Raw genomic sequence first — 22,901 nt, forward strand, 5'->3', positions numbered from 1 at the left:
ATAATTAGCGCGAGATTCGCATAGGCTTTATTGATCAGGGCTATATGCACTTGTTCTATAGCGAATGAGAATGACATATTTTAAGATTAAATATGTCAGCCTTGAAACAGGCAAATCACGATCGCAGTGCTTAAAAACATCAATGTAGGTCAGAAACCTCTAGTGCTTTTTGTGCAATACAAATCTTTATTTATTCATCATTTGGGATTTCATTCTTGGCAAAATGCTTGAAATAGACTATGGTAGCTTTTTTATAACGAATTGGCACAATTCCACCAGTGCATGATCATGCGTAAGTACACTTAGATAATCATTAACAATTTGTAAAACACGCTCTAGCTCACGTCCTATATGTGAGCCTGCATATGGTACCTGTCAATGAGTGTCACAGTGAGTGCAGCATTCCTAAAGTATCAATTGACCCAGCACAGTTTCAACACTCTTGGTTTTGCTGGAGCCATAGCCGTCTTGCGCTAGCTACTCTCTATTATTATGCTGTGGGAGTGACTAGCTCCCGCAATGCCAAATCCTAAATCTTCAATCACATTTTGGTGTACTAGCAGAAAATCATTAGTTTGAATATATACATGTACGTGTAGCCTAGCTGATTACTATCATGGATTTGTCGAATGTGCCAGCACTCCCAAGTAGCGATATTACACACCTGTTTTTAGTTTTTATTACTAATATGCTCTCATTGTCTCCTCAATCAGCCCATCTTCATCACGCTGCGCCTAGCTCATGACATTAAATACTGTCATTATTTGCTTTACCCAATCAATACCCAGCACTGTTTAAAACTATCATGCATTTTACTAGAACTGCTGTCTAAAATCCACGTAGCCATGCCGGTACTAACCTTGACTTTTCCACTTGCGCGTAGCGGTCACACCAAATGCAGGGGGCTTCATTTGAAAAGTCGAGGACTGTATTTGACTGACTAACTTTCATACCAACTTACAGCATTTACATCAAATGGCATAATGTGTATGTAGAGTAATCAATGTCAAAAGGCTTGAAATAAAAACATCTGTCGGTATTGGTTTGCGCAATGACCCAAGTCAGTTGCCACTGCAGCGGTTAATAGAAGGATGCAGCCAGTAATCCTGACTGAACCAGTGGTTCTTGTTCCATGCTGATAATCACCATTACAGCTATGTCATAGTCATACACCAGGGTTTACAAACTAAATGAGAGTTGCACTCCTTCGTCTGTAGTCCTCCATCACATCAGGCAACCACTCGTCATACCAGCGACATGATCCATGTTTATACTCATCGCATAGCACTAGTGCCTGTTCAGCTGTCCTCTCCGGGAGGGATGGTGGTTCAGGCCTCCGTCCCAAGGACCAGAAGCTCTTGTGGTAGTACCTGTAATGATTGACACAACAGAATAATTATGCTGTTAGGACTAAATCACGATTATTCATTATTCACTATTTAAAGTAGTGAATAATGAAAGTTCTTCACTTACAACTGAATGTACTATTTTTATACCTTTTCTCAGTTTATCTTGGCTGCTTGCTGATTTTTTTGTCTCATTTTCAGCACGGGCAATGTTTTGACTCCAAAGGTTCTATTTTTGTAAACACCTTATAGAAATCCAGTATTTTTGCTTATGGCAACAAAATATTGAAGGGTTAAATAACTTTGTATACAATAAATGTGAGTCAGAGTTGAGAGCAAATCTATCAATAAGTGATTTGAATCTGTTTTAAACCAGAGTTTCATGTCAACTCACCGCTGGCTTTATCTAGTGTCACAAAAAAGGGGTGGTCCCATGAGAGCCGAAACGAACTAAACGATGCAAAACGACGTCGGTGTCAGTTGTAAACTGTTCGGCCAAAGACATTTCTGGCCAAAACAAACCATTTCGGACCTGCTCGAAATTTCGTGGCCGAACCCCTGCTCTTATTGGCTGGTTAAAATTCTTGCGAGCACGTGTCACATTTTTTCTTACGTGTGTGAGCAAAGTTAAAAAAGAAATAGGACCATATTTTTATTTCGTTAATTGAACAATATCAAGCAATTTATGACAAGGCTCTCCCGGACTACATCAACAAAGATGGCGTCATTTACAATAATTGATCCTTCATTTCGAATGAAATAGGAGCACAAAACTATATGGAATTCGTTGGTAAATAAGTAAAATAATTAAAAGACGTCATTCATTGCCGTATGATGATATTTTGTAAAATGATTTTGGCGGGCTTTACTCAGGCACAATGTAGCTTGTGATTGTGTTGCATAAATGTAAGAGAATGAGTGTGGTTTTCTTTTGTGTCGAATAGAAGTAGATATGTAGAAGTAATATGTCATACTCATCCTGATGAAGAATCGTTGACTGATTTATTTATGTAAAACCACAGTACTATGATAAAGACTGTTTTTGTTTGTTATGTACTCACCATAGAAAAACATTCATATGTTAACAAAAAATATAATTTTGTTAATGGGAAGGGTTGGCAAAATCTTTGTATAGCGTGATTTGTTTTGAGCAGCTGAACGATCTTCTGATAAATCTGCTGCGTAATCATAATTAATAATTGTTCCTCAAAGTTTTTTGTTTACAATAGAAATATTTAGCTCAAATACATAAAAACTACCGATAAAAGTGTCCTGTCTCCATGCGTATGGTATTTAGGAAGTGAAGTGACTTCGGATACCGTGTGACATGTGGCTTAGCCGAATCAAACCAACCTCCGAACCAAATCTAAGTCTGTTCGGCCATCGTGTGACCACGGCTTTAGTCACTTCTCAAACCATTATGGTCGTTTATAATCAAGTTTGAATCATTTGACCTCAAATTGAGTAAAGCTGCTGGCTTGATTTAATCAAACCTTTAAACAACATGTGAAACTTCAAATGACTATTTTGGCCTAAATTCTGTTGTTAACCCACAATTATCACCCCACGGGTGTAGCCTAAATTCTGTTGTTAACCCAGAATTGTTGTCAACCCACAAGTGTAGCCTAAATTCTGTTGTTAACCCAGAATTGTTGTCACCCCACAAAGGTAGCTTTTCTAAACTATTTAAACAAATATGCCTATTTACCTATTTAGACATGTGAACAAAGATTAAGAAAGGTAGAGACACCTGTTTGAGACAATTTCCTATTGCTGCGCAAGCTTTTCAATCTTTATACATCATAGCTTGAGTCATTACTTGTTTTTAAGAGTTTAAAAATATCAAAGATTTATTGGCAGTCTAATAAAAGCTCTAGAGATAGATCATCTAACCCTCGACAGAACTCACCATCTCTGTAATATATATTTCTTTCCCTTGGTAACTTTACTTGCCTCGTGCACCGACGCAGGTATACATTCACCCTTGGGGTTCATGTTATTCCATACGAGTGCCTGACCTTTCTTAGGCCTCACCTTTATCCCAAGCTCTGCCAATATAAAAGTTGTGCCTGTTATTTCAGTGACAGCTATTGGATTTATTGTGGTGATACATGATTAGCTCATATGGCTCAAGAGCAAAAATAGGTCAGTTTCTGCTCTAATTTCAGTAAATTTAGGAAAAGTTAACAGAGGCCAGGACTGATTATTAGGCCAGGGCTTATTAGATACGTATTTGAGATAACATTCATGCCCGCTCCTGAGGGCAGATGTTCAGTTATAATAGTACAATCATAATATATGATGGTGTCCTTTAGTGTTTAACATAACTTCATATGAAAAAAATGTACCGTAAGTCCTTATGCTCAAGCCGCGCGGCTTGTTGTTGGGCGCAGCTTGTTGTTGGGCGCAGCTTGTTGTTGGGCGCGGCTTCTGGTTCAAGGTCGTAGACCGCGGCTAAAGCCAAGTTTTTAAAGCTTGCGTGGGGCTCAGGGCGGCTTCTCGATAAATGCGGTCTCTGCCCAGTTCCGCGCTCTAATCATAGATTCGCAATCATGATACACTTTTATGTACGGGGTTTTAGCTACCTACTCGTTTATTTTCAAGGTCATGTTTATGGAATACTTTACTAATGGAATACTCTAATTCGATATGAATTCGTGACACACGATTAGAGACAAATGGTTGGGAGCGTGTTAATACCTGCTGACATCGAAACAGATAAAAATCTAGCTGAGACTTGGCAAGTAAGTTTTTGATGCAAGGGTTCAGGAATTTTAATTCGAACTTAGAAGTAAAAGAAAATTCTTTTCACATGTACTGATGTAGCCTGTTTTCTTATTCAAGAGTACAGGGGTATAACGAAATCCGTCTCAACACTCTCGCTCCCGAAGGGGTCAAGGACGACAGAACCTCAGTCGTTAGCCGCGGTCTGTGGGCATATGCGGCTTGTTGGTAAGGGCGGCTAGATACCGCAGGCGGCTTGTTGGTAGATTATTTTTTCTTTCGTAAGTCATCTGTTTTTGAGCACAAGCCGCGCGGCTTGAGCACGAAGACTTACGGTAATAATATAAACATCAATGATCTTTACAGGGCAGAGTTAAAACAAAACAAATCACACTGTATACAGATTAGCAAACCTTCAAATATCAGGAACAGGCAACTAGCAGGACATATGGCATCACAATTTACTTGTCTTGAATTAAATTTCAAGTAATTCATACAGGAGCAGATAATTTCTATTTAGCTCACATAATAAATTGTTAGCATTTTTCAGTGCAGCCAACTGAAAAGTAATGTTTGAGATATCATTATAATGAGACTGCCACAAATAAAAATAATAATACTGATGCAAACCTACATAAGGCTGCTCTACCAGAGAATTAATTTGTATCAGTGGCTCTGCGACATAATTTGTTAGCCTTTTACCAATATTGCTCAAGTTGGGAAAACTTGAAAATGATCATAAAACAAATAACACTATTCTCGATTCTTCGAAAAGGTATTGAACAATATAATTATGACACGCAAAAGTTGAAGTTACTGTTGATAAAATGAGACTGACATCGGTATCAGCCAGCTATGTGACTATTTACGCAGTGCTAATACCTGCGTTATAGGTATCCTATACATGGATTACCTCATGCTACTTACAGGTTACAGCTTCAATCTATTAAATGCTAGAAGCCAAAAAATGATTCTTCACACAGAATAGTAAAACACTTTAAAATCTGAAAACCATGACCTTATATTACCCAATAAAGATATGTATACAGTTTTACCACATTGGAGGGGTTGTGAACTCTTGAACAATTTAGGAAAATTTTTTAAATTTAGCTGTAGGTTGTATATGATACGATACATAGAGATGGTATGTGCTACAATTATTATGAGAAAGGGATTGAGGAGTTGTATGACAGGCCTCACCACTAGTTCAAACTAGTATTAGTACTGGTACTAACCAGTACTAGTAATAGAGTACAAGATAACATAATATAAATGATGTAAACATAGTTGATCACACAGACTCAACTGTGAAGTGTGCCCAACATTTTTGCTTTCCTGCCAATGCCATTTAATGATCTGAAACTTTTTAGCTTGAAATCTAAACATAGTTCAAGATAACTTTGTTACATCACTTATAAGGTAGTTGTTGATTGGCCACAATAGAAGGCGTGAATGAAAGACTGGTTCAACATTACTCTATAGATTATCTCTCCATTAGTTGGTTACAGCTAAATAAAACAACTATGTCTCCATGCTAAGCTATTATATAGCAAATACAAATTGCTGAATCAATCGATAGAAGCTTTAGCAGGCAACACAAACAGATTACGATACTTACCGGTAAACTCAGTCTCTCCTCCAACCTCTACATCATCCAGGTAAACAAGAATTGTGGCCATTCTATCTCTCAACTCTCCAGTACCCTCTGTGCAGTCAGTGTGTTTCTTGTAACCTGTTTAATTTGCATGCATCCATAAAAAGCATACACAAAATAGTAACATCTTAGCGCAAGCCAATATTAAAATATAAAGGACTTCGTCGCAAATTGTCAATTTTTAGTGTATTTTGTCTGCAGTACTCTGTATAGTCTGTACTCTGTATAGTCTGTACTCCAAATGCTACTCACACCCAGACTGGCATCATCAAGGGTGCGACCGTTTAACACTCGACCACAACTCATAGTTTTTTAAACATTGAAATTGACAACTAGCAAATTATACTGCTAACAGTATTGCCTGTTGAATGCTAGCAGTATCATCTGCTGAGCCCTGGCAGTATTAACTGCAGACGAGCAGTATAACCACTTAATTAATGACTGTATCATTTGTCAACTACTACCCCCTGCATCTGCCAACTATTACCCGCTTCGCTTCGTCTGCCAACTGCTACCTGCTGCATCTGCCAACTATTACCTGCTTTGTCTGTCAACTGCTATCTGCTGCATCTGCCAACTACAAGCAGTGTCATCTGCCAACTACTAGCAGTGTCATCTGTCAACTACTAGCTGTGTCATCTACCAACTACTAGCAGTGTCATCTGCCAACTACTAGCAGTGTCATCTGCCAACTACAAGCAGTGTCATTTGCAAAGGGGCACTGGAGAAACAGCAATAAGCTTTAAAACATCAAATAGAAGATGACATTGTTAATGACTCACAGACTTTATATATTACATTCTACATAATGAAAAAATGGGTGCAGGGAATCATAACCTGCCTTCTAAAGCCTAGTGTTTGTGAGTGATCCAAGTAGCCAATGTAAGCGGTAAGCACATCTGGGCACTTACCAATATGCAAAGGATATGATGTTATTTGGAACTTTCCGCCATTCTCTTTTCTCAAGCCAGTAGTCTCTTGGATTAGAGCAGCAACCATGTTAGAGAAAACAGATTCATTGGGATAAAATGCTGTGCTGTAGCTCCAGTTGTAGTGCAGAAAATCGGCCACTCGGGTTGAGAAAGTGCTATTTAAGCAATAAGTACCTGAAGACAAGAGATTTAAATGTTGCCACAGCTCTTCACTCCCTTATTCAGGTTACGAAGCAAACATCTATACAATGATTGGTTATTTACATAGAGACATTGACCTATTCATAGATACAACACGTAGAAGTAATGCAGACTTATGTTGAAGTCAGAAACCACCACTTCTTAGATTAATAAACCCGTACAGTCTTATATTATGGCTGGTTTAAGAGGTGGTCGATTTTGAGAGGCCATTTTGATGGTTTTGTGATGTGGGTCTTAGTGAGACCTAATCAATTTCAAGCATACAACTTCTATGAGATGAACTACTCAGATTAACTTTTTTCTGAGATACATTTCAGGCATATAGATGGCTCCAAATGATGCATCACATAATTAACTATTATTTTGACAAAAAGTTACAACAAGATCGAGACTAGAAGGATTTGCAACTGCGCAACCAGCGAAATATAAGTTCAAAACTATTTTGATTGCATCGATAGTCTAAGAATAGGTAAACCTTGGGTAATAAATAAACTTAAAATACATTATTAGAACATCTGCAATCACTAACACTGAAACTGCCCAAATATACTGTGTAGTTTGTCTTCAATAGTGTTTTACAGTCTTTTTCTATTTAGTTAGTACTAACTTTAATATCTAGTATTTGTAGCACTACAGTACATGGCTCTCTACACCAGGAAAGAAACAGCCAGAGACAGAATCTGATGGTATACCACCAGACTAGCTGAAATCTACTGTGTTACTAGCCTAACTACCAACACAACAATACTAATGTACAATGTAAAACCTAATGTATATTTCAGTTAAGTCAGCATCTCAGATCTACCATATATTTGACAGTGAACTGTCTGGGTGGTAAGGTAAGACTTTAAGATGCTACCTGTGGACACCTCTTTGGGCTATGGCGCAAAAGTTACGTAAACTATCTTGTAGTAGCAGCAGCAAAGTTCCGTAAACCCTGATATCTACTGCAGATGAACAGCAAAACAAATTGAATCATTAAAATTGCTGCCATGCCATAACTTAATGCAAGCTACAACTTAACTCACTTCTCCGAAACCAGTAAACATTCAAATGAACAACAAGAGAAGCTTGACAAACATAACACGCTGTTAGTTGTGAAAAGTTAGAGCAATACAGAAATGTTGAAAGCTTGGAGTGAGTATGAGGCAGGAGCACATGCAAGTGCAAAAGACAAGCAAATAGTCTTACCGAATGTTTGGCACGACTGTCTAAAATAATACAAGAGTAAACAAACAGTATAGAATTAGTGGCAGCGGTTACTACGACTAGATAAGAACCTACAAAATGCCCATAGCGACAAACCTTTTGTGAAGACATCACGGGTCACCTTAATATCGCTCTTTTTTGCATAGCTCAGATGCTTTCGCAATGTGTCAAGACTCTCGAAGCAGAGCAGCGGAGGTACTTCATTGGCCATTTGAATATGACTGTCATGAACTGCCCTCAAACCATCACATTCCTCCGGAGACAAAAAGTCCTCAAACAAATAAACCCTAGACAAATACAGCACAGATTCGATGTCACATGTTCACCATCTGACAATGGTGGTCATGTGGCAATAACATTCACACCTACTGAAAAATGACAATATTTGGTTCTCGCCTTGTGTCCAACAGTAAGGTTTACTAACGACACAGATGTTTCCGTAGACTATTTAATGTTCTGAATATGGTTAGCATTAGTTCAGCCTTGACCTTGGGAGCAAAACTTTTGTAGAAACTAAACGGAAAAATAGATAACTCACTTAACATCTTCAGCTGTCCGATTTCGGGATGGGAACAACTGTATTGGAGCAATTCTTCGTCCTTGAAAAAAAATCTTTTTAGTTGCAAGAGATTTTTGGAAAGTAGGCTTGAAGTTAGCGATCTCGGGAGGCAGCGGGTGTTCTTGAGAAGATTGCATGGGCAAAGGTTGAGAAGTTTCAGGCGATTCTACTTCCTCCGGTGTGTCAGATTGAATAGAATCTTGGTGCGATTCTCCTGCTACTTCTTTTAATGAATTAACTGCAAATTGGCCTATCTCTGGAAAAGCTATTACCAGAGATAGAAGCAAAACGACACAGCCAACGACGGGTCGAACATAGAGTGATCTCTTGGTATTTTCACCAACTTGCTTCTTCGTTTCAGTCACTCGTTTTTTCTGTTTCATCTTAGCTGAATATAACGAAGCTACAAATATAACGCTTGTAGATGGAAAACATACTTGACTCAGTTGTAAAAAGCTACGAGACTAGCTATATATAGCTACTAGCTATATATAACAAGAGTGTATTTACGCACTTAAATGTAAACAGAAATAGAACTAAAACTCTTCGATAGCTCAACGAATGCAGATATCATTTGACGTGTTTGCTATGACATTCACTAACAAAAAAGGGTCTTAAAAAGACTTAGCTAATTAACTCTTTCACTGCCGTAGACGCATAAATGCATTTTCGTGGGACGACTGCCGTAGACGCATTATTGCGAATTTCCCAGTAATTGCGTAGTTACCTAAATTTATTATTCGTTGACAGCATAACCCACGGTCTTTAAGATTTTTATGAAATTGACAGTGTTGTCCGAAGATTTGTCTATAAAATTAGCCTAAAATAACGAAGCAATTTCAAACTTTTGTTTGAGAATTTCTAATTTAATAACGAACATTTCTTGTGTGAGTTCATTAATTACTGCGTGCGAGTCAGAAAACAGGTAATTAGTTATGTTGATGACATTATAACCAATTCAAATTCAAATTTTCGTGATTATACAGATAATTAAAGCAGCAGCACTGTCTCTGATAGTGGTGAAAGTAATAATTTTGTAAGAGTAAGGAACATTATGGAGGATCGTTAGAGCTTCGCATCGATCGTAGCTTCACATAGCTTTATCATCACACAAAGTATAGATCCGTTGAATTTTTGCATAGCAATGATGGTTAAAATGTTGGCAAATTAAAATATGTAACAAAAATGTTCTAGAGAGATTGACATTGGAAAAAATACTGTTTACATATCATGAAGCAATATCGGCAATTTTCGGTAAAATGGCTGGCACTTGGCAGATACCCAATTTTGTACATGCTTGGCAGTGAAAGGGTTAAATTGTGCCCTTACATATATTCGATTACAGACTCAAAAGCTGGATAGCGCAAAAGACATGAGCAAGAAATACTTAAACTAACAAAAAATAAAAGAAATCTAAGACCAACTAAAAGTGGCTGTTATTGTTATTATATGGTTGTTCAGGTTATTATATGGTTGTTATTGTTATTATATGGTTGTTATTGTTATTATCTGGTTGTTATTGTTATTATAGGGTTGTTCAGGTTATTATATGGTTGTTCAGGTAATTATATGGTTGTTCATGTTATGATTTGGTTGTTCAGGTTATTATATGGTTGTTCAGGTTATTATATGGTTGTTCAGGTTATTATATGGTTGTTCAGGTAATTATATGGTTGTTCAGGTTATGATATGGTTGTTCAGGTTATTATAGGGTTGTTCAGGTTATTATATGGTTGTTCAGGTTATTATATGGTTGTTCAGGTTATTATATGGTTGTTATTGTTATTATCTGGTTGTTATTGTTATTATCTGGTTGTTATTGTTATTATAGGGTTGTTATTGTTATTATAGGGTTGTTCAGGTAATTATATGGTTGTTCAGGTTATTATATGGTTGTTCAGGTTATGATATGGTTGTTCAGGTTATTATAGGGTTGTTCAGGTTATTATATGGTTGTTCAGGTTATTATATGGTTGTTCAGGTTATTATATGGTTGTTCAGGTAATTATATGGTTGTTATTGTTATTATAGGGTTGTTAATGTTATTATCTGGTTGTTATTGTTATTATAGGGTTGTTCAGGTAATTATATGGTTGTTCAGGTTATTATATGGTTGTTCAGGTTATTATATGGTTGTTCAGGTTATTATATGGTTGTTCAGGTTATTATATGGTTGTTCAGGTTATTATATGGTTGTTCAGGTAATTATATGGTTGTTCAGGTTATGATATGGTTGTTCAGGTAATTATATGGTTGTTCAGGTTATGATATGGTTGTTCAGGTTATTATAGGGTTGTTCAGGTAATTATATGGTTGTTCAGGTTATGATATGGTTGTTCAGGTTATTATAGGGTTGTTCAGGTTATTATCTGGTTGTTATTGTTATTATATGGTTGTTATTGTTATTATAGGGTTGTTCAGGTAATTATATGGTTGTTCAGGTTATTATATGGTTGTTCAGGTAATTATATGGTTGTTCAGGTTATGATATGGTTGTTCAGGTAATTATATGGTTGTTCAGGTTATGATATGGTTGTTCAGGTTATTATAGGGTTGTTCAGGTTATTATATGGTTGTTCAGGTTATGATATGGTTGTTCAGGTTATTATATGGTTGTTCAGGTTATTATATGGTTGTTCAGGTAATTATATGGTTGTTCAGGTTATTATATGGTTGTTCAGGTTATTATATGGTTGTTCAGGTTATTATATGGTTGTTCAGGTAATTATATGGTTGTTCAGGTTATTATATGGTTGTTCAGGTTATTATATGGTTGTTCAGGTTATTATATGCTTGTTCAGGTTATTATATGGTTGTTCAGGTTATTATATGGTTGTTCAGGTTATTATATGGTTGTTCAGGTTATTATATGGTTGTTCAGGTTATTATATGGTTGTTCAGGTTATTATATGGTTGTTCAGGTTATTATATGGTTGTTCAGGTTATTATATGGTTGTTCAGGTTATTATATGGTTGTTCAGGTTATTATATGATTGTTCAGGTTATTATATGGTTGTTCAGGTTATTATATGGTTGTTCAGGTTATTATATGGTTGTTCAGGTTATTATATGGTTGTTCAGGTTATTATATGGTTGTTCAGGTTATTATATGGTTGTTCAGGTTATTATATGGTTGTTCAGGTAATATTAAAGCAAGAGATATCAACCTGGTCAGCATTATGGAAGATCACTACTGAAGTACTTGACTAAAACTCGTTTCTATTAGTTATGCTTGTACTGGGAAGATAATAAGGTACAGAATTTTATTACAGTCGATGCTATTACAGTATGAGGAGGCTTTCTAATGCTACAAACCTATAGATACCATTAGATGCCTATAGATGCCATTAGATGCCTATAGATGCCATTAGATGCCTATAGATGCCATTAGATGCCTATAGATGCCATTAGATGCCATTAGATGCCTATAGATACCATTAGATGCCTATAGATGTCATTAGAAGCCTATAGATGCCATTAGATGCCTATAGATGCCATTAGATGCCTATAGATACCATTAGATGCCATTAGATGCCTATAGATGCCATTAGATGCCTATAGATGCCATTAGATGCCTATAGATGCCATTAGATGCCTATAGATGCCATTAGATGCCTATAGATGCCATTAGATGCCTATAGATGCCATTAGATGCCTATAGATGCCATTAGATGCCTATAGATGCCATTAGATGCCTATAGATGCCATTAGATGCCTATAGATGCCATTAGATGCCTATAGATACCATTAGATGCCTATAGATGCCATTAGATGCCTATAGATGCCATTAGATGCCTATAGATGCCATTAGATGCCTATAGATGCCATTAGATGCCTATAGATGCCATTAGATGCCTATAGATGCCATTAGATGCCTATAGATGCCATTAGATGCCTATAGATGCCATTTAGGTTTACAAATTAGTAACAAAATTTAAAATCTGAGACCTATCCCCTGTCAACTCAAGATAAGCCAAAGAACCTGCAAAAAAAGGCTTGGTTGTCAACTGCTATCTCTATTAATGTTTAGTGTTCAATTGTTGTTTGTGGTTGTGTAGTGTATTGTTTTATTTTTAATATTTTTTTCAGAATATAATACACAAGCAACTTTTACACAAAAATTCTGAGATTAAGGAGCTGGTGTACGAGCTGTTACAGATAATGTAGTATATTGCCCAGCCTTCTCTATTAATGAAGTGTTTATGAGGGATTCAGTGTAATTTACAATTTAACTGTTCTTTAATATAGAGCTTACATCGTAAAATAGTGCAAGATGCTTAAAAATTGTTTTAATAGATTAAAATTATTTTCATTATTTGTAATAAAAAAAGTCGTTTGGAAATCAAAGCAATTGGCTTTTTGAACAGCTTTGAATGTCATTTGGTCGAAAACCAAGATCAGACTACCGTAGACATGAAAAATATGAAAGATCAACTTTTTATCTTTACTAGTGCATTATTTACTAACAGCACATGATCTGTCTGTGCCTATGAATAGTCATTAAACTTTTTTGTAATTCTGTAGACAATACAGGTACAACAATGATGACGTATTTACGTGTAATGAACAGCTGTTAATTGCAATCCTATAGTTATAACCGCTATAATTCTATAATCACTACAGTTATATACAACATCAAGTTTTAGGCTACAATGAGCCCCAAGTTTGACTTGGCGGAATAATCTGGTTTTAACTACTAAGGCATAATACTAAAGGACACAAGGCTATTGTAACAAATTATGCAGAGAGCAAACCAAATAAATATACATACTATTTGCATTGTGTAATTGTTAATCTAAAAATTTATTTATTTAATACAATGGTATAAAGCAAATCTCGGCCTTAAGCTATACAACTGCAAAAGGATACGATAATGGTCATTTGAGTTGATTCAATATATCTACAGAATTCAATTTTTTGTGCGGGCAATAATTCCAAGGTGCCAAATCATATTGTGGATTAAATATCACATTGTAGATACTGTAGAGCACAAATGTAATCCTTAGAAAATGTTGTTTCTTTTCCACAAAGTATTTAACCTTACAATATTTAGAAACTCAAAAACAATGTTCTAGCAATAATTGTTTTGACTAAAAATAGACTTCAATTTTTTATGCCTAAGGGTGTATATGTTTTAGTATTCATTAAACTTCACAGAAATGTAAAAAAATTAATTTTTGGGTTTTGTAATTTCTAAATCATACAACCATTATAAAAACTTTCACGTTCGACTCTATTCTCTCATCCTTTTACATTTTTGCTGGACGGTGGTACAGTATAGATATTGGTCACAAACTTTGCTCCTCAATTGCTACACTTTTCCGTCTGAAAAAGGTTGAGGGGAGGACTGACAAGGCCATCACTACTCCCTCTTTTTCATTTTAAGAAAAAGGATAACAAGAGGCAACACAGAGTTTTGTGAACTCTAAGGTAGGCATTGCTAGGTTCTCTTCAATGAAGCTCCCTAGCGCTGCTTTGTTCTCCACAATTCCATCCGTTAAAGCACATGTGCACACACATGTTCTTGAGTAAAACATCAAAAAGGTGAAGATCTTTGAGCAGTGGGTCAATTTCTTCCATATATGAACGGTACATTAAAGACTGATGAATATCTTCACTGGCGCTCACACTTCAACAATTTATGCTATGTGAAATATAAATTAAGAATCTTATTTTTAAGCGAGAATTAGCATTACATCAGTTTTCTGCTTTTTCAAATAGCTTGAAATACTTGCCAGGAGCACCAAAATAATAAAACAGGGTCTCAGTAGCTTAGTGTTGGTATCAGCAATGATAACTCCTTTGGCCAGTTGCTTTCGGCGCGACTTTTTTCTTGCAACTGTAGAATTTATGTTTTAAACTGGCCTTGCCATAATGCAACACAATCTCTTCCATTTTTGGGTAAGTTAAAACTGCTCTGCATCTTCTGAACGAGCAAATTACCAAACAGAAACTGCCCCCAAAAGGTTGTAAGCGAATTTATGAACAACTTGTATAGACAAAACTCTGTCCTTGCATGCCCTGTCTACACAGACAATTGCTATGTTCGAGGTTGTCAGCTAGTCTCAAGTATTGTTTACATATTCCAATTAGTTGAGCAGAGATGTATCCACAGTTTTCTTTTACTAATTCAGTTCCTTTATCCTGTTCTCAAGCTCAGTTTTACAGTAATTTAAAATATACTATATGTCAAATATTGTACACACCACCACTCACGCTACACGGATTTATACAAAGGTTGGTTGCGCTTTTGCCATTCGTATCGTACAATATTTTATATTGACAGTGTGGTCATTGCTCGATGGGTTGTTTAGCATTCCTTTAATAAACTAAAGCAAATTTCCATTTTTCGAGGGTTGACTAGCAGGAACTTTTTCTTCCCTCGGCTGATGACTTTTTGCCTCTTATTGTCAAACTGGAGATTTCGGGTTTAAGCTTCATGATCTTTGTATATACCTTAAAACAGCCAAATACTATGTACTGTGGCAAGGATGCCAGACTTCAATTAAAATTCCATATTTTTATGTGAAAACAATGATAACCAGTATTCGAAAAAAATAATTAGATTTGAATGTCTTTTACTGTGAAACATGTACAAAATACATGTATAACGATATGGTAACATTCCTTTTTTAACGTTTCCTAATCTCTTAAAATTACATTTCGATTAATATTTGTTTATTATAAGCATTGCTTGATGGCTCGCATAGGCTAAGTTTTGGGTATGACCGTGCCTACCACATAGTCCGAAAGCAGACGACAAATTCTGGTTTTTATTTATCGATGTTTGTTTTCGATTTCTCAGTTACACGCCTGCTTGGCGGCGCATTTGCGCCAACACGCCCCTAATTTGTAAAAAAAAGTTTGTTGCTATACCCGTTGTTGAGATAAAATCTGCACCGGATATGTGTTGCACTGACGTCTTTGCACAAAAACAATGGTGTCATGATTCTTTCGTTCAACCAATAATCTCAGGGCAGTAAATTTGCTTCAGTTATCCCTTACTGTCATGGCTTCTAATGCGTAAAATTCGCGTAAATCTAGTAACGATTTTACAACATTATGTTTAGTGGTTAGAACTACACCGGTTACAACCTCCAACAGCAGGTTAGATGCGTAATTATTTTTTTAAGCGTTAAAGGTTATCTGTTGTAGTTAATTCACGTAGTTTTCTGCAACCTTTACGTCAATGGCTTTCTTTTGGTTCGTAGTAAGGTTAGCTAGCCACTTTGTGTGTAGACCAAATTCGATAGAAATGTTGGTTAACTCAATGAAGGAATTTTTACAAAAATAAACATAGTTCATGTTTTTGCCACTTTCATCGTATAAAGGGAAATATATGCACATCAGTTTATTAAATCACATTTCTAACTAATATATTTCATCATGCGTATAATGCTCAAACGATGTTAGGCCTTAACCATAATATATGATGGGTTAGTTTTCCTAATAAACCGATAGATTTTATTTACGAATCTATTGTTTTACCGTAAAAATTGTATTCGAATTGAAATCAGTTGATAAAATAAAAGTCTAGTTATTTATCGTTTGAATATTCAGCTGCTTTAATTAATTAAATATACGGTTTAATTAATCGGTAACCCTTTTAAAAATCACAATTTCAAGTATTTCGCTCGATTGAATTGTCGGTTTATATGCTTATTCATTAGCTTTACTTATGAATTTTAGAAATGTTTGACTATGAAAGATACGATCACACGTATTGTCGAATCACTAAAGATGACGAGGAAGCTAGTAGTATGAAACGCCGCTTTTCATCAGCTTCATTCGAAGGATTGTCAGATGTTGAGTTCTCCGATCAACATTCTCCTCAGATCTCTGTTGAGAAAGACAATGGTCCTCCACTGAATCGAGAGCCTGTTATTATTGTCAGGACAAAGAAGCCTAGAAAAACTGCTCCAATCATTGTGAAGACTATGAATAAAATGAACACTGCGAGTGATGTGCCTACAGTAAATACTGCAAGTACCACACTAGATAACAGTAATTCAATTATTTGTAAAAACAAAATTACGAATGTTGTTGCTGAAGATGCAACTATGGATGATACTTCAGACAGTAAACCAAAAGAAAAAACAGTAAAAGAAGAGCAAATTATTTCTGTGCCTGAAAAAACTGTGCCGGATAGTGTTCAAAAAGTGGCTCCAATCATTCAGACAACTAAATCAGGACGAACGCGCAAGCTAACAGCTAAAGCCCAGCAAATCTCTGAAGAGTCTATTTCCAAAGCACGCAAATCTTCTAAGATCAAATCAAATGCCAGTAAAGAATCAGAAAGAAAGAAATCTCGCGGTAGGCCAAAAAAGAATGGCGGTAACCAAATCAAGGCCACTGGGTTAAAAATTGGAAAGGCCGATACTGCATTGCAAAAGCAAATTAACACAGTAGGGTCTGCTAATAGCACAGCGCTGGCAATTGATTCAACGAAACAGGGCAGCAATGAACAGGGGCTTTCCAATGGTGGAGCTGGCAAAACTATCAGTGTTGCTCAGACTAAAGCATTTGAAAATGAAGGAAACAACGATATTGCAAGTACATCAACTCAACCACCTCTTGTTAAAAAATCAATGCAGAAAGAGAAGAAGCAACCTGCAAAAGCTAATACAAAGGCCAGTTCTAAATCGTCATCAGCTGTTAAACGAAGTCCAAAAACTGCATCTAAATCAAAACTGGTGGTCGTCACAAAACCACCTCCCAAACGGCGAGCCCAGTTGCGTGCGCAGGAGCAGAAGGCTGCAGGAAAAGGTGCAACAATCGGCTCTGGTAGGATTGTTCAAGGTACTCGTAGACGAAGGTGAACTGACCTTTTAGATACTGTACAAATTGTATTATAATTAGAATGTATAGTCGCTGACTACTGAGCGAGCAATCAAAAGACTGCTCTTTGTAAATAGTAAAGACCCTGTTCATGAACATATAGCAAGTCACTGAACATCAATCATTGCTAAAAGAGTAACGCAAATGTTTATTAGATGATAGATCATTGGATGGTAGATTGCTGATTAAGAAATGGTTATATATTTACATGTTATCATTCTTTTAATAGTTCACTCATTTATTTTACAGGTATATTACATAAATTATTGTTTATTTTTATTTTTTGTCCATATTATCTACTTGATATACAGGTCGAAAGTCAAGTAAGATTTTAACTCCATATATTTGCAACAGTAAATTAACAAATGTTTTACATAATATAACAGTATTCATATTATTTAACGCAATGCCCAGTAATGCTATTTTCCTATTTTAGAATCCATCACCCCCGCTATTATTGCTACTCGTCTTAACCAAACTATACAATTGAATCGAGTCATTCAAATAAAAATAATTTGTCTCTTTTTGAGTTTGCCACTTGTATAACTTAACTTCTGCGCTTTTACTATTAAAATCAATAAAACATCTTACATTTCCAAGTTTATTTTGAAATCATAATTTTTAGATTTACGTTTCCAGCCTTATCAATCACATGCGTTTTTATGGAAAATTTCTTATCACATGCAACTGCATTCTATTATTAAAGCTCACCAAAGTTTACATTATTTTTCATCATCGTCTCGGACTACAATGTTGGCCGATGTCATTCAATGCATATGAATGTTTGTCGTTTTGTCGCTATCATCACTATAAGTAGGTTTTGCTCTCAACGTAAAACAAATATAACAAATTACTTTGCCGCAGAACATTATAATAACTTTTAATTTTCAAGTTATTTCAAACCCCAATCTTGTCATAGTTTAGTAACTATACCATTGACTGGGTACATGTATGACAATTTTTAGCAGCTAATTGTTGAGATTTCTCATGAATGGTGCAGCATAACTGTATTAGCTTCATACCGCAATATCTCCATTGCTTTTTGGAGTTTCTGCCGCTACATGAGCATCTCCCTGACACCTCTACATAACCACCTTAACTATTCTGTTTTAGGGTTAACTACTAAATATGTGAGTCTATCCCAGTTTCACTTTTACAACTTGCCATTGGCGCTTTATTCTTTAATCCTAAGGTTAAAAATGTCCTTGAAACTGGAAAGTGTTTGATAGTTCTCTTATAGTAGTTTTGAAGATTGTAACGTCGGTAACCTCAATTAGAAAGCACACTGTGTGTTCAGGGACCCCCAAAACAGTCTTGCTGACATCAACGATCTTACACATGGTTTTCAATTTGCAGCAAATCTTTTTGTTAATATTCGAGAACCTTGTTTGTTTTGTCGTAAGTTGCATTAGAAGCAAGGATACCTTTCCCTTAGCTTTTTTCTTGTCAAGTTGTGATTTTCATATCTTTTGCTTTCTATTTGGAAGGCAAATGATAGCGCAATTAGAACAGCAGATGAGTTTCATAAAAAAACCCCTGAGCAATCATAATGGTTTTTACATATAAATCTTATTTTCATCGACTTAGTAAAGCCAACTACTGATCAAATATTATAATTGAAGAGTTTATGCTAAACGTTGTCTTATTTATGAATGGTTGATTATACTAATTTTCATTTCTAAAACCTTGGTTGAGGCCTCTATGAAATAGCTATACCAAGCTTCTATCTAGATTATTTTGATATAACTTGAAGTGTGCTATATTTAGCAACAGCCATAGTTTTTGCGAAAACGCTGCCAGCATCACCTCAAATACTATAATAGTCAATTTGGACAAAAAGAACGCAGGTCATACTTGTTCATCATCTGCAGGCTTAAAGGTAAATATAGCAAAGAAATTCGCGGCAAATAAGAATGTTTATGTCCAGCTAGAATGTGATAGACAAAATATTAAGATAATTACTTGATATATCTTACCCCATAACTGCTGTCTTGACCATTAATTCTTTTGTTCAAGTTGAGAAAATCAAAACGCAGCTTGAATATGTGATTCAACTGGCAAATTTTAGGTGTAAACATTTGCCAGAAATACTCCCCTATCCTCATACACTTCTAGATGTTTTTTAATCAACAGCAATCTATTTTAGCTCTTCTAGGCAACGACCAAGGTGTGCAACACTAACGTAAATAGAAAACAGCGTAACACGAAGTTTAGGGAGTTGTCAGTTAATGTATAGACAACTTCCATTTATTGATCTGGTAAACTTAGTTCAGCTCTCCATCATGTATCACATGTCAGAGCATAACAAACTCTAGTTCCTTTTCACATGACATTGAACTCTCACCAAAACAGTCGATACAAATAGAATGGTGATACATCGAGTTAAAAGTTTATTTCTTTATGACAACCGTTGTTTGGCTTACTAATAATCACAACTGCGGGACATAGCGAAAATGATAGAGAACAGTGCGACATAGCTGCCTGTAAACCATAGTATATGAATCTATCAAAAATATTAATCAAATATTTAGCTGCGCTCGAGTACATCCAAATAAGTCAAAATCGTGTTAACATCCATTAAAATGAGGAATAACAGAGGGATTGGGGTTACTCCTTTAGCACAAAATAAGCCCCTCATAGAACTTGGAATAATGGCTGACACCCAAAATTAAATAGATAATGATGATGCAACATTTATGGATGAATATTGTGGATACGATGAGATAAAATGCCGTAGAGCACATAGTGCCAGTTAATTGAGATTGCCTTCACTCCAATATGAATAGTCTAAGTATATAGAATTCTACCTGCCAAAGTTCTGTTAGCTGTCTCTGTGTTCACTCTTACTATCTCCAAACACTAAAACATTTTTGTCATCAAGTGCCTGCTCACCGCTATCTTTGAGTATCGGCATGGCGCAACTTTCTTGAGGCAATAAAATATTGTTGCCAGAAGGCACCCGTTCAGGTTTTTCAGTTTTGCCACCGTGTTCCCACGAACTTGGGCTAACAGGCAAGCCTAATATCTCATTTGACTGATTGTCAACAATAGACTGTCTCGACTCTGTAGCAGTGCTTGTGACTGGTTGTGGTTGGACTACTACTGCCTTGGATACAGACAAATTGTTCGCACTAGTTGCCTCATCTGCTGAGCTAACAGTACTGCCACTTTTCTTCCTGTAGCGATTATAAAGCAAGGTTGATGCGCTGGGACCACTTTTTGTTCCAACGACGGCGAGTTTGCTGGGAGGCGTGTGTGAAGTGGGTGAAACAGCCATTGGTGAAGGAGAGGGAGTGCGTGCCAACGGACTTAGTGGTATGTTATGCACACTCTTGCGACGGTTCGGTGACTTGATGCACTGGAGACTCTTGCTAAGGCCATGGAGGGAACCTGGCCGGTTGAAGCTAAATGAACAGGCAGGAGAACTTGGGGTGGAGATGGGAGAAAGGCTGGAGGATGAGAAGGATTGCGAGAGGCCCCATTCAGGGAGGAGCCGAGGTGAGCGAGGTGACTTGAGGCGGCTGCTAGCCTCGCTGACTGGAAGAGCTAGAGTTTCAGCATTCCGCTTGCTTAGCGTCTGCAAGAGAAAAAGATGTTATTTTTACGGCTCAGAGATGCTTTGCTAGACAGTGTTGTTACCTTTCTTTTAAAAGATTCCACATGCAACATTAACAGCAGTGCTTTTCGATATTGAGCCAAAGTCCTAGTTGTGTGTGATAACCAATACAAACAATATGGTTAATGTTTTATAAGAGTGCGTTAACCCGATACAATAAAAAATTGGTTATAGCAATTAACTTTAAAAATGAACAAGTGAGAATGATGGTAACACAATTCATTGAGGCAGTACAATCTAGTAGCAAGCTATTATAAGCATGCATTATGCATATCCAGTAGCCCAGTCTAGGCATGTCTAGCAGATAGCATCAAAAAGCTAGAAATCTGTTACCCGCGTCTACATTCAACAAAGCGGTACATGCATAGGTACACAGGCTGAACAAGCCTATTCTGTACACAACAAGATGGAGAACCTAGTTAGCAAGCACCATGACCAGACTAAAGATTGAACGAGTGTTAAAGTCAAACCCAACTAATCTAGCCTACTCACCACAACACGCGACTAACAGTGGGGCAAGTGTGACAGTTGATTACGAGTTCTGTGTGATTTCAGTCTAAATGAAACATTAGAAATGTAGAGTCACACTTATATTTTCTATTGATGATTAAAATAAAAATATTGAATTCGACAAGAGTGAACTGCTTGATTGGTTACATCCGTATTTATCAAAATTCCATGTTATCTTTGGCATCACATCTGTAAGTGCGATTTAGTACAACTGTATGAGTTTTACAATTATAACAACCGCCAAAGAAGCCGAAACTCTCGGGTTAAATTGGTTTGTTGTTCAACTAGTTCGTAAAGAAAAGTGTGCCAGTATTTTGTTTGCAGTGAAATATAAATTTATAAAACTGTTTCTGTGCAATTTATAAAGATAGCTTTGGTAATAAAAATACACTGTCTGTTGCTGCTCTTGGATAGGTTAAAAATGTCTTAGAGACTCACTTTGAATAAAGGCCCAAAAAGCAGATGCATATAAAAAGCTGGTAATAGTGGGTGCAATATAATTGTCTAGCGGTAACAAGCTGATGAGAGAGCTAGAGAAGAGTCAACAAGGTGGAGAAAGATGGCAACCAGAGAAAAAAGGTCACAATTGAAAATATAATTTTTTTGCCGGTTGATGAATTAAAATTATTCTGGGAATATTGGTCTATACAAGAGTTGTCTGCTCTTTGTCAGATGGCTGTAAGATATACAAAATCAATTTTGGATTTGGCTATTAGTAACATACAATGTACATGGTGGTAAATTATTAACCAGCAACTGAACTCGCTGTCAAAGCGCTAACCGAGTGCTGTATTAACAGGTCACAAACTTCCTTGATAGATAATGGTAGTCAATGTATACACAAAACAGCTGCTCAAGAGTGAGCAGTAAGGTATAACGACTCCTAATGTTAGATTATACCATAACGCATCTAGATGTATCAGATTGAGGGGATTGCGGGGGAACCTTGCCAGAGTTAGATAAACGACAGCAAGAGGCCAATGCTAAGAATTTGGTTGAGAATAGAAAATCTTTAAAGATCTACAGAGAGGGCTAGGAGTGATAATCAGAGGAGTGATAATCAGAGGAGTGATAATCAGAGGTGCAGATGTTTGCAACAAAGAAAAGCTCGCCACTGCTAGCAACCCGTGAACCATAGTGAAAGATTTGAAAAGTAAATATATTTACTCAGATAAGTTATAAGCACAAACGCCTGTTTATGGCAAACATGCCCGTATATATGTTATAAAATCATCAGAGAATTTTTGATCAAACCTAGATTGAAAGCCAAAGCAGTGGCAGGCATTCCTTATAACAATCAAATGTGATGACG

General features: G+C 36.4%; 3 protein-coding genes across 8 annotated transcripts in view; 1 reads left to right on the forward strand and 2 right to left on the reverse strand.

The window, feature by feature from the left end:
- Positions 1-643: 643 nt before the first annotated feature.
- On the reverse strand, positions 644-8,789 carry LOC137393753 (uncharacterized). Its single transcript, XM_068080441.1, has 6 exons — positions 8,605-8,789; positions 8,163-8,353; positions 6,636-6,830; positions 5,689-5,802; positions 3,256-3,394; positions 644-1,370 (listed from the first exon to the last, which is right to left on the reverse strand). The coding sequence occupies exons 1-6, from the start codon at positions 8,760-8,762 to the stop codon at positions 1,187-1,189; spliced, it is 981 nt and encodes a 326-aa protein (XP_067936542.1). The 5' UTR covers positions 8,763-8,789; the 3' UTR covers positions 644-1,186.
- A 6,845-nt stretch (positions 8,790-15,634) lies between these two features.
- Positions 15,635-18,015, forward strand: LOC137393825 (uncharacterized protein DDB_G0286299-like). Its single transcript, XM_068080535.1, has 2 exons — positions 15,635-15,732; positions 16,315-18,015. Exon 2 carries the CDS (start codon positions 16,317-16,319, stop codon positions 17,442-17,444), a length of 1,128 nt encoding a protein of 375 aa, XP_067936636.1. The 5' UTR covers positions 15,635-15,732; positions 16,315-16,316; the 3' UTR covers positions 17,445-18,015.
- A 1,818-nt stretch (positions 18,016-19,833) lies between these two features.
- The window catches only part of LOC137395128 (microtubule-associated serine/threonine-protein kinase 3-like), a 44,747-nt gene continuing 41,679 nt past the window's right edge, over positions 19,834-22,901 (reverse strand). For 5 of the 6 annotated variants that reach the window (XM_068081933.1, XM_068081936.1, XM_068081935.1 and 2 more), the window contains one exon: positions 19,834-21,040. In XM_068081933.1, coding sequence (XP_067938034.1) covers positions 20,285-21,040 — 756 coding nt within the window. In that variant the 3' untranslated portion in view covers positions 19,834-20,284. The remainder of the gene's footprint in view (positions 21,041-22,901) is intronic. The other variant, XM_068081937.1, reaches the window with a different exon arrangement.

The sequence above is a fragment of the Watersipora subatra genome, chromosome 4, assembly GCF_963576615.1.
Source record: "Watersipora subatra chromosome 4, tzWatSuba1.1, whole genome shotgun sequence".
Taxonomy (NCBI): domain Eukaryota; kingdom Metazoa; phylum Bryozoa; class Gymnolaemata; order Cheilostomatida; family Watersiporidae; genus Watersipora; species Watersipora subatra.